Genomic DNA, 14,588 nt, shown 5'->3' on the forward strand with positions numbered 1-14,588 from the left:
TTCCGTCTTAACACAGCCTATGATAACGGTTACACTTGTTTAAAGAGAAAAAGACACTGTTAAAAAAAACTAATATTAAACATGGGCTAGTGTTTGCCAGAAGGTATTTTGGGGAGACTATACCAATTTGGAAGGTTTTATGGTCTGATGTATGTAGTGCAAACTAGGGTTGGACCGATGGGCGATGGCCATCATCCACTGAGCCCAATATCGTGATTTAAAATCCCCACCGTCCACACCAACATTGGGGCGCAGGTTTGCGGTGGCACTAAAAAGTAACAATTCTGATTTATCGTGTGCAGATTGATTTTGCGAGTGCAACTGAGGGTAGACACTCAGGCTGTCACTTTGTCCCAAAATCAGGTTCAAACTAATCCAAAGTAAAAAAAAAAAAAAAAAAACTTTAATGTAATCAGAATTCAATTATAAACCCTAGTCCCATGCCTTTTCAACTGCAAGCTATCCCAAAACATGTATTGCCCTCGGTTTAGATAGTTGTAAATGCATATGCTTCTGGACAGCATGCACCCGAGAGGGAGAGACCGAGAGATAGAGCTACTGGTACAATTACAAACACTTATTTTTACAGTGTACGGAAAACACACATTTCTGGCAAAAGAACACCACGACGGATGAAATGACAGACATCCTTTTATTTGTAATGATGGATATAGCTCTCGTAGCGGGGTTTGTGCCCATGTTGATTTTACACTTTAAATTAAATTTGATTCAATTTGATGTTTGGATGACTCGTGCAGGCCCAGTCTGAGACCTCAGCACTCAGTCAAGCAGTGCAGCAGAGAAGAGACAGATAGACCCATGCAGACGTGCAGCGTGGGCGCCCTGGGAGCAAGATGCTCTTTATAGGAGTTTAATGTTATCTAGGAAGCACTATTTGTATACGTGTACCAGGACCATCAAAGGTTTTAGGAATGTGCCTGCGTGTCTCTGCAATGTCCCCCAAATCCCTCGTCCCACCAAGACACCTACGTGGAATCTGATTCTGCATTACACTGCAGGAAGAAGCCCACGCTCTTCTGGTGTGGCCGGTCGGGATAGAAGCGCGGCATCACCATTATCTTCCACGGAAGGTTCCGAACAAAGCAGGACGGGCTGAGCACAGACTCACTCAGGCGGCTGAAGCGCTCTACCACAAAGCGGAAAGTCGCTTCTGACCGCCAACTGGTGTCTGTGAAAAGATGGAGGGAGACGGGGAAAGAAGGAGGCAGGGTAGATGGTGAAAAGACTAAACAGCTTTCCTCCAGCTTTCACTGACAAGCTCAGGTGCAACTGGTCAGCGGATTACAACCTATGTGAGACCAACAACTCCACAGCCAATTAAACTGAGTAATTCACAGGATGACATCAAACCAGGATCATTACTTATGACAATTACTTTCACAGCATGAGCTTTGAAACAAACAAAAGTGTTTGCAATCGTGTTTGTTAGCGTAAGTACACATCATTCTCACCGTCCTCCATGTCCTCCTCTGTGTTGTTGTGTCCATCTGCCATGGCCACGTTACCATTGATCACTGGGTTTGCCGGGATTCTTGGCGGGTCATCTGTGTCCCCAGCTGTACAAAGAAAGAAACAATATGATAAGACTGTATAGTTCTAGCAGGGTAGAGACCTTTCTTCAATTGGAGGAAAGCAGGCTGACGCCTCTGCTTTGAGCAGGTAAGAAACAAGGGGTAAAAAAAAAATTCCAAGATCAATACAATATATCATCAAGACCTAAAAAAGCCACACACAAGGCTTCCTCTCACATTTGTATTCATTATCATCCGTTTACCCGTTAGGTCATATTCAAGCTAAAGTAATAACCATTTAAAACTAAAAGTTGTGCCAACAGACAATCTGATAGATTACTTTTTACGACGGTTGGATTTTATTTCTAGAAAATGTGAACTAACAAATCATTACAACTCATATCTTTATATTCTTACAATACTTTTGTATGTAGTTTCATCCTTTGGTTGTAGAATGATGGGATATTTGAGGGGAGAATGTCCTTAAAAAGCTTATTTTGTCAGGTTTCTGTGAATATGTCCACCCTTTAGAGCAGGACAGATTTATAATTGATCATTACCATCTGATCATTTAAGGCATAAAAACAGCATCAACTGATTAAAAAGCAAAAAGGTAATTTCTCAACTACTGTCTTCGTCTTTATCTCCTGCATCGCCACACATAGTGATCCTTCCTCTCCCCTTTCATCTATTTCACTGGGAAAACTGTGCTGAGACAGCATGACAAGTCTTCTTTCCCATTCTGTGTGTCAGAGTGAGGGCAACAGAGAGGAGTGTGTCCGTGACAAAGAACATGCAACATTACAGTAGGCTGGGTAATTATGGACACAATGCAGGATTAGGCTGCAAGTCATTTTGCACACACACACACACACACACACACACACACACACACACACACACACACACACACACACACACACACACACACACACACACACACACACACACACACACACACACACACACACACACACACACACACACACACACACACACACACACACACACACACACACACAGTGGCTCGAGGTACAGTCTCATCTATCAAAACAAATTGATGACAGAAACAGAGAAGCTTTGAGTAGACTTCAAGGAGTGAGTAAAATCTGCCCGGATCCTGTGATGATGACACTGATGCAACAGAAGCCAGACTCGAGAAACGACAGCATTTTCATGAGCACTCAGGCATAGGTCTCCAAATGTGTTGTTGTGCCAGTCCGTCTCTTACACAGCATTTCATGTGCATCTGTGATCCTTGTCTTCCTCCGAGCTGACAGACACAATGGTGTCAGCTGTGTGTGTCTCCAGGTAACGTTACTGACCGAGTCCTCCAGGAGACTGACGTCGTTTCCTCAAGTGGATTACACCCTGCTAATGGGGCCTGTCAGTCAACTCCATGACAACTTCTTGTCCCGCCCCCACTATCCCGAAACTTCTGAGTCGTACATCCTAATAGCTCAGTCACTGAAATCTGCACAAGCCAGAGCTGGATGTAGAACTTCCAATGATTTCATATTAGACAAATATGCCACATAATGTAGAACTTACGGTCACTCAAACTATGCAGGTGTCTGGAAGGGGAAAGTCACAAGCATCTCAACACATGGGATTTATTATTTATAAACATACGTTTCTAAGAAGCATCACAGTAATCGATCTGAGTACCTGCTATGGTTACATTACAACTACGAGTAATTTCTAATTAAGTCCGCAGCCTATAGACTGAAAACTGCAAATAAAAGCAGTCATCATCATCATGACAAATGTTCTCCTATGAGACAACTGTATGCTGAGCAAACAGAAAAACAACTCCAGATCTGTGTGTAACCTACAGCAACAGTGTTATAACAGCCCAACTGATCTGACACTTAACTTTGCCCTAAGAAGCTGAAACATTGAAGCATCAGACCACCTTAAAGAGTTTGTCTTTACTGTCTAAATGTTGACTGATGCAGTAAAGGTACAAAATGCACCTGAAACAAAATCATGAAGTACAAATAATACCGCTGAATGAAACCTTTGAAACAGTTATTTACTAGCACTGCAGTCCTTATTCTTGTCCCATTAGAAAAATCTGGTTTTATAAGAAAGGTATATTTTGAGAAATAGCATGTTTGTTTTCTATTAAATTTCCTATATGTTTAGAGAGCCATTAGACATAAACACTAGATATATTTTGAGGCAGCAACAGCCTGGCATCTTAGTAAGATTGCTGTGGCAAAACAGAAATTAACCACACTGTAACTGTATGGAGCCGTATATACCATAAAGGAAATGTGGTTGTGTTGCTATAAGCAGTCAGAAAAAAAAGAAAAAAGCTTAAAAGTTCATTATGTCAACTTGTTTTCACTGCCCTGGGAGAGAATCCAACAGGGGTTAGGTAGTCTGGTGAGTGCACCTGCTCCTAGTAAGTATTACAATGAACGATTAAAAATGTAAATGACACCTGGGTCCGTTTCTACTTCTGCTTATTTTTATAATTAAATAAGATATGCTATGTATTGTGTTCACTCCAAATCAAGCAACAATGTGTGTGACTGTGTGCGCACAGATATAAAAAATCACTAAGACCAAATGACGCAGTGATGCTGAAGGCTCCCCCAAGCCTGTGCTGTCCAAAGTGGACATTATAAAATGGTGGTGGGCTGGTATCCCGTGTGTAAAACGCTAACTAAATGGTAACATGTGTGGCCCTGACTACAAAGATGACCAACAAAAACACAGATCATTAAAAATGGCGAGCCCCATGCCGTTTGGTCGTCCATACAATGAAGCAGCAAATCCCCGCGCTGCCTCCGTGCGGGCCTGGCTTACCGCAGCGGCGACTACAGTTACTTGCCAGCACTGCCACACGTTTCACATAACACACCGTCAACCGTCAACATGTAAACTAAGAAACAACCAAATCAAAGCAAACATTCGGTCTGCCAGATTGACATCTGCTCTACTGGCATGCTTAAACTTGTTATACCTTCAATTTAGCAAATCACGATTGACGCATCTGCGTTAGCTTTAGCTACCTAGCTATCTAGCAAACACTAGCCACAAATTCATCTGCAGGCCGTTATTAGCCAACATTAGCTAATCACAAGTATCTAGAATCACAAGTATCAGCCAACAAGCTAAAATTAATGCTAAAGAAAAACATCACCCATTATATTGTTAGACAGCAATTACAGACAAGCGAGAGAAAAAAAATCTAGATTACGTGAGACTAATATTCAGGGCCTAACATTCAAGCGAATCGAACGTTGCAAAATACAAGGCACCATTTTGGAACGCCACACACCCCCTCCGTCAGGGTTAGCTGTTCGGCTAACTAGCATGCTAGCCAGCGAATGAACGTAGAGAAGCAGGACTTTGAGCTAATTGACTAGCTTAAAATTAGCTGCCTCGTTAGCAATGTACATTGCGTTGTACCAGCTTAATGAACACATGGAGCAATAAAACAAACACCCGGCACTTTCCGGATTAAACGTATTTACAACGCATATTAACCAGTCAAATATAGTGACTTCGCATTTTAGGGGCCAACGTAACATAGTTAACAATGTAGTTAACTGATATCGTTACTTTGCAGGCCTGCATTTACAAGCCATCAAACGCGATGCTAACACATTTATCTTGTAGAAATGCCGTTAACGTTACATGTCTAACGGCTATTAACGTGCTATATTTTTTACGTTACAAGTAAGAATAGCAAGTGTTACTTTGCTCACGGAATAGCTAACTTTGATGAAGAACGCAGGTGCCGATAACTGTCAAAATCGACCCAAAGCTCACCGTGAAGTCAAAGTAGCAAGATTAATTTACCTAGCGATGGTTCCACGTTAATTGCGGACTATACAGCCACACTGTTTACAACCATTTAGCGTTACCAACAATAAGCGGGCTGGAATTCTATGACTGCATGTGGATTCTAAACTGCGATGATTTGGCAAACGCATCTGAAAACTTGTTACAGCAAACGACCGTGGCCAAAAACAGTTTATTTAGAAATACGGTGACAGATACGAATGAATGATTTGTGTGGCTAATATCTTAGTGTGGATGAACTGCTCATTTGGGTTGTCTAGCTACATACAAGGAAATGCAATATTTCAAGCATACGGAGAGAAATTCAAGCTACGTTCGCTAATAACGCAAAATGAGGTCAGCTCCACACAAGTATGCTGCAACGGACGCACAATCAGCAAAAATGCAGCCGGCTATCCTGGCTAGCTTCGGGCCTATGTGTTTACTGTTGAGATCAGGTTGCGCCAATGAAACTTAATGCATTTTCCATGCAGCTGTTAAAATATAGGTTGTAAAGTGTTTGTTCACTCTTCCTGGGACCGTTACTTACCTTCCATTTCCATGTCCTCTGGTTCGCTAAGCTGCTGCTCGCCGGCTTTCTGTTGCTGCTGCGTGTGGTGATGGTGGTGGTTCATGTTGGCAGCTGTTGTTGTTGTTGTGATGCGGTGCTCCCTGCTATCTCTGTTACCCTCGACCTTGTCCAGGGTAGGCTCTGCGGGGAACCGGGTTCTGGACTGCTGGTGAGGTGTGGTAGGATGCGAAGGTGGGGTGGACAGGTCGAGCCTCAGCGGCCGGGCCTGCTCTGTCGCGACCTCGGCCTTGTCTGCTGTCAGCGCCGGGGAGTGAGGAGGGGAGGTCGGCTGGGGAGCGGGTAAAGAAACGCGGACGTATTTGCTCGCTATTCGCCCAATCTCGGCGCCTTTAGTGGGTGCGAGTCGCTGGTTGACGGTGGGGTGGGATGGATGGACCGGGGCTCCGAGGAGGGAGGCCCGCTGAAATTAGCTAAATCAATCCGGCTTTACCCCGGGAAATGTGAGGCAATAAGACAACGCACAGCACGACCTGCACCTTGAGGAACAAATACCCTGTTTATAGCTAGCGTTAAGCTACCCGACACTAGGCAGCCAACTGGTGATATAGGTACAACAACAATGAAAAAAAAGATTCATTTGCTATACACACACATTCAACAACTTTCTCTGCAATATCCCCAGTCCGTGTGTTCCTCCGATTGTCCCTCGTCTGGGGAAGAGCGGAGGAAAAAGCTATCCATTCAAACCCGTTTCCAATACGAAATAGCACTAATGTTGATTTGGAAGTTCGCGGAGACGAGAGTTGCCACGGCCCGACATAAACCAATTCCCCAAACCACACCTAACACGATATACAACAAAACGCGGCACTTCGTTGCATTTCTAGCTAACCTCTTGTTTCTTGTGAGGAATGTGCCCGGTCATACAACGTTAGCCTGAGCTGTGTGGATTTCAACCATAGCTCTCAACCCGCTTCTCCCGTGGTTTGTGATGTGTTGAGTCTGAGGTAAATCTCAAAATGGCGGTCGCGCTCTTCTCTGAAATGTCACATCCGCATGGAGATCCAAACACTGGCCCATCCCCGGCCAGGTTCAAATCCATGTTAAATGATAGGGATCAGGCGTGTGCACCGGGTACATGGGAAATAAAATATAAGTACAAACAACAAGTATTAGATGAATGGCAATTAGAGGAATGACAATACAAGTCTAAGTATACTTGTGACTGCACGTTGCATTGGGACCCCAACCACTAATTTGCAATGACTCGAACGGGCAACATCATTGTCTGAATGTAGAAACAAAGTAGGACTTAAGTAAATACGTGTATTCAATTAATTTCATTTGTAAAACTTCGTACTTTTTATACTACAGTAAACTGCAAAATACAAACATTTGTGTTAAACAGCTATGGCTGCAAATTTAAAATGCGCATGTAAAACATATCAGCAACTACGACTTGCGTCAGTAAAACTAACGTAGGCTACCTGCAACATATCACCCATTGAACTAAATAAATAAATACATAAAAAACATTGTATCCATTGTCAGGAGGCAGGGGACATTTTTTTTCAAAATGGGCTGCATTTTACTTTAGGGTCACGCTTTTTTAAGTAAAACACGAATGCAGTATTTTTACTACATGGCATCTATTCTAGTTTTTAATCCTAATTTATTCGATTTAGGCCCTACTTACTACTATTACTTTTATTTACTTGCTCATTTATTCACAAATGTATTTCAGTTATATACTTTTATTTAAAATAGGCTATAGTGTGATACTGCTGGATCCCGTGATGCTCTTCCATGGGCCTGCTTCCCCCGGTTGATGTTACTGCAGGGCCTCTTTTGCTGCTAATACTGTATTTGTCTACTCTTGAGTAGATTAAAGTAGGGTAGCCTAATTAAAGAAAATACTCCAAATTTGGGCTTACATAGTTACTAATTTAGACCAGGCACATCCAAAATTCCTAAATGATCTATCCACCAAAAGTACCCTGCAGTCTTTCTCCTATGACCATGTCCACTTACTTCCCAGTGTGTGCCCATGTCAGTTACCAATTGGACACAGCGTTACTTAACTGTAGAGAAAGCACTTGTTTTCCTTTTTTTTTTTTTTTTTTTTTACTTTTCATAAATAGCCTATACACATAAAAAAAATGCAGGTATAACATGTCATGCAAAAATGTTAATCAATTTAGCCATAGGCTTATAGTGGAATCAAAATAAATCATCAATAATAAATAAAAAAGGCCTACAATAAAGTCACTTACCGGTGAAACATAACTCGTACATCATTGGCTTATTGCCATTGTGTCGGACAACCTACTTCCAATCATGAGTTATTCCTTTTCAAAGGCAGTGTTCATGTTTACACATATATCTGCAGTGCTGAAACCAGACCGTGCGTGGCTCTAACAGACAAACCTTCAGATTGGTACCAGTGGATAAAAACTACACCAGGACTCGGCCTAGATACCGTCGGCTGTTGGGCTTTTTATATTGACCAGTTTCTCTAGTTTTTCTCATTTTATGTTTCGGTTGGTGTTCATTATTAAAACATTGGTTTTTATTTGATCATTAACACTGTTCTCATTGGTGAATTTTCATGAGATTGTCATATATGGACTTGTAGTGTTCATTATTGTAGCCCTGTATACTGTCTATGGTGTCGCCTAGAGGCTGGTTTTGCTGCTGTCGAAAGATAGAAGTTATTACAAAATTAATTTCGTAGCTGTAGATTCTGAATTAATTAGAAGGGGGAAATAAATAAGCTCACAGAAGATTGTAGTGATGTGAAACTGTATTCGTAAAGCACTTCAACATTTACCACACTTTAACAAACATATTTTTTTAATTAGCTAACAGAACAGTTTTCACGAAGAAACTTGCACTCTCTCGCAAGCTTTAATAATAATGGGGAATTTTCACTGTGGTTCTTTTGTGTCAATGCTGTGACGGACGTGTCAAAGAGCCAATACAATTCTGAGCAAAGCCCTCGAACCCACCCTGCAGTGCTCATGCCACCAACTATGGTTGACATCTGGTATAATGGGCGGGATGTAGCGCATAACAGGATAGTCTGCGTTGTAGCTATATATCTCGACGTCGGCGACTAGGAAAACTAGTTAGCTAAAGCTTATGTTCACAGATGGAAGTGAGGAGAGGAAACAACGCTATATTGTAGTGCGAAATATATATATATATAAAAAAAAGCTAACAGTATTCATGGATTTACTCCCATAATTCGTTATACAGTGCCCACATTTTCATATTTTAACACATTAAAGGTGCATTTTACGCGAGTTTTGGTGCATTAAATGGAGGAAAAGAAAGAAGACGGAGATTCGGAGATACAGGAACACGGACCCGAACACTGGTTCTCAAAATGGGAGCGGCAGTGTTTGGCCGAAGCGGAGCAAAGGGAGCCCTGCGAGGAGGAGGCCGACAACGACCAGGATAAACTGTGGCATCTCTTCCAGAACTCAGCCACTGCTGTGGCACAGTTATACAAAGGTTCAAACCAGCGCTTCCCCCTTGTTCGTCTACGTATACGTACATTGCCATTATGCATTTGGCTTGTTGGTTAACGTTAGCAACCTGGCTACAAACCTAGCTAGCGTTAATGTGAACTAACATTAGCGTCGATTTCGATAGAATGCTAACTAGCTCGTCAGCAAACTCGCTGGCCAGTTAGCGATAACGTTTACAGCTGATTTTGCAATGCTAAATTTAGCTAGCTAACTGTGTTAGCCAGTGACAAAAAATAGTTAAGAACTCGAATCGGGTGTTATACACATGGTTCGACTGTTCTAGTTTGACTGACATAATTAAATGAACGTAAGTTAACACGGATACTTTTGTCAATAAGATATCGTGTTGACACCAAGTTAGACAGCAGCGGATAGCTAACGTAACGTTAGCCAGGCTAGTTACAAAATGGCGATGGTAACAACAATCGTAGCTACGCGACATTCCCAGATGACAGTCTCTTGTATACTGTCAGTGTTATCTGATATACCTGACGCGATTAGCTGTTGAAATGTGCTATACAGATATGAACTTTACAGCACATCAATGCATCTTGTTTTTTAAACGCCGGTTTTCTGCTGAGTGAGCAGTTTGTTTAGCAACACGTAGCTAGCGTTATAATCACAAAATGGCGAGGACAGTATTGGTTTGTCTACAATATGCTACGGCTATAGTGCTCTCGGACAGAATACATTCCTGTCCATATGGACAGAGCTCGACTTGTTAAGTCTATCCATGTTTGACTTTTATGTTTGACATGGCTTTGCAACTTTACTGCTGAGAGGGCAGTTAAGTTGATGTGTCGGTTTTCTCTTGCTAAACAAGCTGCTGCCAAGCTGGCCATCTAGCGCTGACTGACAGTTATTTTTATGCCAAACCCTGTCCCTGCAATTGTAGATGCAAGACAAAATGGCGAATGAAAATAATCTTCACTTCAACCCTATAATCACAAAGCTGTTGTGTCTCTCAGATGTTTTATTGCCCTTTGGTCACATTAATCAATAGTTCTTGCTTTTAAATTACAGCCACATGTTATCTATAGAAACCAAACATATTTCCCCTTTCCTTCCACAGACAGAGTATGCCATCAGCAGGGCCTGTCATTGTGGGTGCCATTTCAGAACTCTGCAACAGCAGTTACCAACCTCTACAAAGGTATCTAACGGCATCCATTTTCTCTCTATCATTGATTTATTGCTCTGCCATACCACACCTACAGATGTTTTTGTGCTTTGTATCATCAATATGGACTGTTGCTGGCTATCATTGTACTTGTAAATGTAGACATGTTTTTATTGAGAGGCTCTTCTAACAAGTGACAAAAGACCTGGCAATTATCACTCTTCTCAGCTCCATATTGATCAGTCTGTCATAAGGTTGTATGTTTGGGCCAAAACAGACTGCATTTTTTTTTTAACTTGCCTATAACAATGTCAGGAATTCACTAGTGAAATAGGGGTGCATGGTTGTAGTAAGAATGAGATTGTACTAGACTTTACTTTACTCCTAATTTGGCAGTCTACCTCTCAAACTGGGCATAGAATTGCCAGGTGAGTAGTGCTAGCAAGTGGTGAGTAGTTGGCACCCTCTGGAAGTAATTTAAAAGCTGTCAGTTATGTTAAAAAATAAATAAATAAATAAATAAATACAGTACAGAACTAAATGCATAGGCATTATATGAGTTTCTAATGGTTTCTGGTCAAGGACCAAAACATTGTCTCTGTTAAAGGTATACTGCTTTTTTGCTAGGCTTTGGAATAGATGATAATGAACGATGATGATTATTTTTATGACGTCTTTCCCCATGGCAGAGAGTGTGGAGGCACATCAGAGAAGTTTTGATCGGGGCATCCAGATAGGACATCAACGCCGTAATAAGGTGGGTCTTGTTCTGGTTATGTTTGTTAATCCCCTCCATTCTCTTATCTGGACACATTGTAGTTTGACATTTAGGAACCAGGTGCTTACAGACTACATTAGGGTTACACAACAGGGATGTTAAAGGGGGAGGAAAAACGCATCCATGTTTGTTAATGAAATTAAACCTTGCCTGATTGTGGATTGATCACTTTTCTATCGGATTGCAGGACATGTTGGCCTGGGTGAAAAAGCGCCGGAGAAACATCCGTAGGGAAGATCTTATCAGCTTTCTGTGCGGAAAAGCACCACCACACAGGAGTAGCAGGGCCAATCCCCGGCTGGCCATGTTGGCCCCCAGCCGGGCTAATTCACCAGCCGAGACTGGCTCATCTGTAGAAGCAGACCTCCAGCCCTTCAGGGAGGCCATAGCACTGCATGGTGAGTTAAGTGCAAGCCTGGCTCACAGCTTACACACAAGTGGTCATTCGAGCCACCTAATCAGATATGTGATTTACAACCCAGGAGGCAGCTACATTGTTGATAACACTTTAGATTTCAAAGTGTGGGTGGGACTTACTTATTCCACATATGTAATAGATTTAAGGTTTGGCAATGTACTTTTTTTTTTTTTTTTTTTTTTTTTTTGAACTGGCTCATTTACTTGTATACAGGTTGTCCCATGAATGAGAAAAAACATTGTGTTAAAGTCTAAGCACTGTGAGCAAGCCTGCTTGTCCTTTAGTCATCATACTCTGCCACATGTGGCTCATAGATAAGGATAGGCTGTGTTGTGCATGGGTGTGTAGGTACTGGATAATAGTGAAAGAGGGCCTCACCTTCTTTACGCTTAGTGTGTGTGAGAGAACCTCTCAATCTAAATCAAGTTTCCGTTTGTAATTTGGTTACGTTGCAGTATGTTGGTATTTCTGGTGTGCTGTCAGTGCAAATGAATATTCAGAACTTTATCTGAAGGTCCCTACATTTTAAAGTGTAGCTGAGGTCAGGGTGAAGGATGTTAGGCATTTGGTGGTTTAGGTTACAGAAACACAAGTTCGGTCTGTGTCAGGAGGTTTCAGTGTGTCTCCTTTCTCAGTTATCCGATACCTTTTTGCATTTCCCCACTGGTGTTTGTGTGTTGGGACAGGCAAGCTTATGTTGTAGGGATGTGCCAACAAATTCTGGGCCGATGCCAATGTTTAAAATAACAATTTTGCCAATACCAATGTTTTTAGTTTTTTGTTGTCATTTATTCCCCCTTTTGTGCCAGGGAAACAAAGAAATATTCATTGTTTAAAAAAAAAAAAACTTCACCGTTGACTCTTTTAGGAAATCAGATTCACAGATTTGTGAATGTCAGTGTGGTAACAACTGTGTTACACAAAACCAGTTGTTGCATTTTTTATCCTCTAGGAAGATGCACATACCATCTTTCTGACCCTGTGTCGATGCCCCTTTGCTCAGGCAGTTGTCGTTTGGGGTTATATAAATATGATGTTGACTATTGGATTGATGCACCAATGATGTGCTTGCTTGGTGGTTCACTCAGAAGACTCCATCCATTGTTGACATATTTGCATTCAAAAACATGACTTGATGGGATGCCATTTTCGTAACGTAACCGGTAACAAGTCTTCATACAAAATGTTGTATGCAGTAGCTTGCATATCTGTCTTATTTCTCCAACTGATGCACTGTCTGTTGCTGCTCTCTCCTCTCTATCCGGTCTTCTTCTCCTTCCCCAGGTCTGAGTGGAGCCATGGCGAGCATCAGTGTGCGCTCTGGTGCTCCAGGGTCTCCCACGCATGTGAGTGGGAGCAGCAGTAACGGAGGTGGCGCTGGTGTAGGTGGTTCTTCCGGCTCTGCGCTGGTGTGCCGCAGCAGGCGTAATGGGCTCCAAGACGTCGACCTGAACACTTTCATCGCGGAAGAGATGGCACTGCATCTGGACTCTACAGGCTCCGCCTCTGCTGGAGGGGGAGGAACCAGGAAACGAAACTCCACCCAGTGTAGTGATGTCATCACAGACTCCCCTACACACAAACGCAACAGGATGATCTGATCTGCTGCCTGCCTGCCTATATGTGTATGTGAGGGGGTAGGGGAAAAGCCTTCAAAAGCCAAGGCTATGAGAGGGGGTGGGGGGGTGGATGGATGGCTTATGTGGGACAGATGGACAGACACTTGAATGCCTGGCTGTGCAAAAGAAACCCGGGCTGAAAATGGGGACTTACGGTCTCAGTGCGGTCTATTCAGATGTTGACTGAATTCTATTCCTTGTCTCCTTTCCCCACACTATTACTACAAATCACTGATCTGCAATCGGAACACTTAATGGGTGTATGTGGGTTACTGGGAGATCTGGACGACATCACCCGCTACTGAGACATCGCTACCGAGGAAAGGAGACAACGAAAGGAAATCCCCAAGTCATCCTGGGATGCGGACCGATCTCAAAGGGGTGAAATGCACCGTGCTGCTTGACAAGCAGAAGCCACTCAATCCTTGACACATTTGTGCCCTTCCCTCCCCTTAACCTCACTCATCCTCACCCACCACCTTAATAAGGAAGTGAGGGCCATGATCAAATCGTCTCACTCAGTGAACCAAGTTGCTCGCCAAATGTTGGACCCAGCTCGGTCAGAGATTCTCTTCTTCGTCAAACAACCCACCGGTTTGTTACTTTTGTCATTGCAGCTCTGTTGACGTTGCCGGTCAGTGGTGGAGCTAAATCGCCCAGTAGGCGTACATCTGTGACATCATCCTGCTTTATCTCCCGCTTGCAACCAGTTATATTTCTCTGGCTACTAGATGATGGCATGTAACTTCATTCTCTAATTACTCTGCTTTGATTTAGTTCAGCCAGTCGCCCTTTCTTGTTTATAAGTTCTTCAACCACCAGTGTTAACTATCTAGGTTTGTTGCCACTGTTTGCAGCAGTGATAGCCAAGTTAATTTTGCATTCTTTCTCCACCATGTTTTTTGTTGTTGTTGAGGATAATGGAAAGCAATTTTTTTTTTCTTTGTGTATACAGCTTTTCAGACAGCCTGTCTACTGACTGCAACCCCCCCTCCTCTAGTCTTATTACAAAAGCCGCTGCTGTTTTGTGATCTTGTGATTATTCTGATGAGTTGCAATAAGGACTTTTGCACTTAGCTTCCACCTCTAACTCATGCAAAGCTTTCACCTCTAACTCATGCAAACAAATCAGCTCTTCCATTGTATCCCACTTAAAGCCTCGTCCAGCCCTTAACAGGCCCGCTTGAGGTCAGTCCACGCAGAGTTGCTGCTTGGAAAAAGTATAAACACTTGGTGTGACTAGTCACGGAGCCCTCAC

At 42.6% G+C, this 14,588-nt stretch overlaps 2 protein-coding genes across 5 annotated transcripts in view; one reads left to right on the forward strand and one right to left on the reverse strand.

The window, feature by feature from the left end:
* usp7 (ubiquitin specific peptidase 7 (herpes virus-associated)) overlaps window positions 1-6,949 on the reverse strand; it is a 31,219-nt gene extending 24,270 nt beyond the window's left edge. For 2 of the 4 annotated variants that reach the window (XM_028599216.1, XM_028599215.1), the window contains exons 1-3: window positions 5,881-6,949; window positions 1,473-1,577; window positions 991-1,189 (exon numbers count right to left, since the gene is read on the reverse strand). In XM_028599216.1, the coding sequence (XP_028455017.1) occupies window positions 991-1,189; window positions 1,473-1,577; window positions 5,881-5,965 (389 nt within the window). In that variant the 5' untranslated portion in view covers window positions 5,966-6,949. Of the gene's footprint in view, window positions 1-990; window positions 1,190-1,472; window positions 1,578-2,763; window positions 3,889-5,348; window positions 5,447-5,880 lie in introns of those variants that run through there. The other 2 variants (XM_028599218.1, XM_028599217.1) reach the window with 2 other exon arrangements.
* A 1,966-nt stretch (window positions 6,950-8,915) lies between these two features.
* On the forward strand, window positions 8,916-14,319 carry hapstr1a (HUWE1 associated protein modifying stress responses a). Its single transcript, XM_028600041.1, has 5 exons — window positions 8,916-9,378; window positions 10,468-10,548; window positions 11,205-11,272; window positions 11,481-11,691; window positions 12,996-14,319. Exons 1-5 carry the CDS (start codon window positions 9,183-9,185, stop codon window positions 13,310-13,312), a joined length of 873 nt encoding a protein of 290 aa, XP_028455842.1. The 5' UTR covers window positions 8,916-9,182; the 3' UTR covers window positions 13,313-14,319.
* Window positions 14,320-14,588: the final 269 nt, after the last annotated feature.

This window comes from Perca flavescens, chromosome 15 (assembly GCF_004354835.1).
Source record: "Perca flavescens isolate YP-PL-M2 chromosome 15, PFLA_1.0, whole genome shotgun sequence".
Classification (NCBI taxonomy): domain Eukaryota; kingdom Metazoa; phylum Chordata; class Actinopteri; order Perciformes; family Percidae; genus Perca; species Perca flavescens.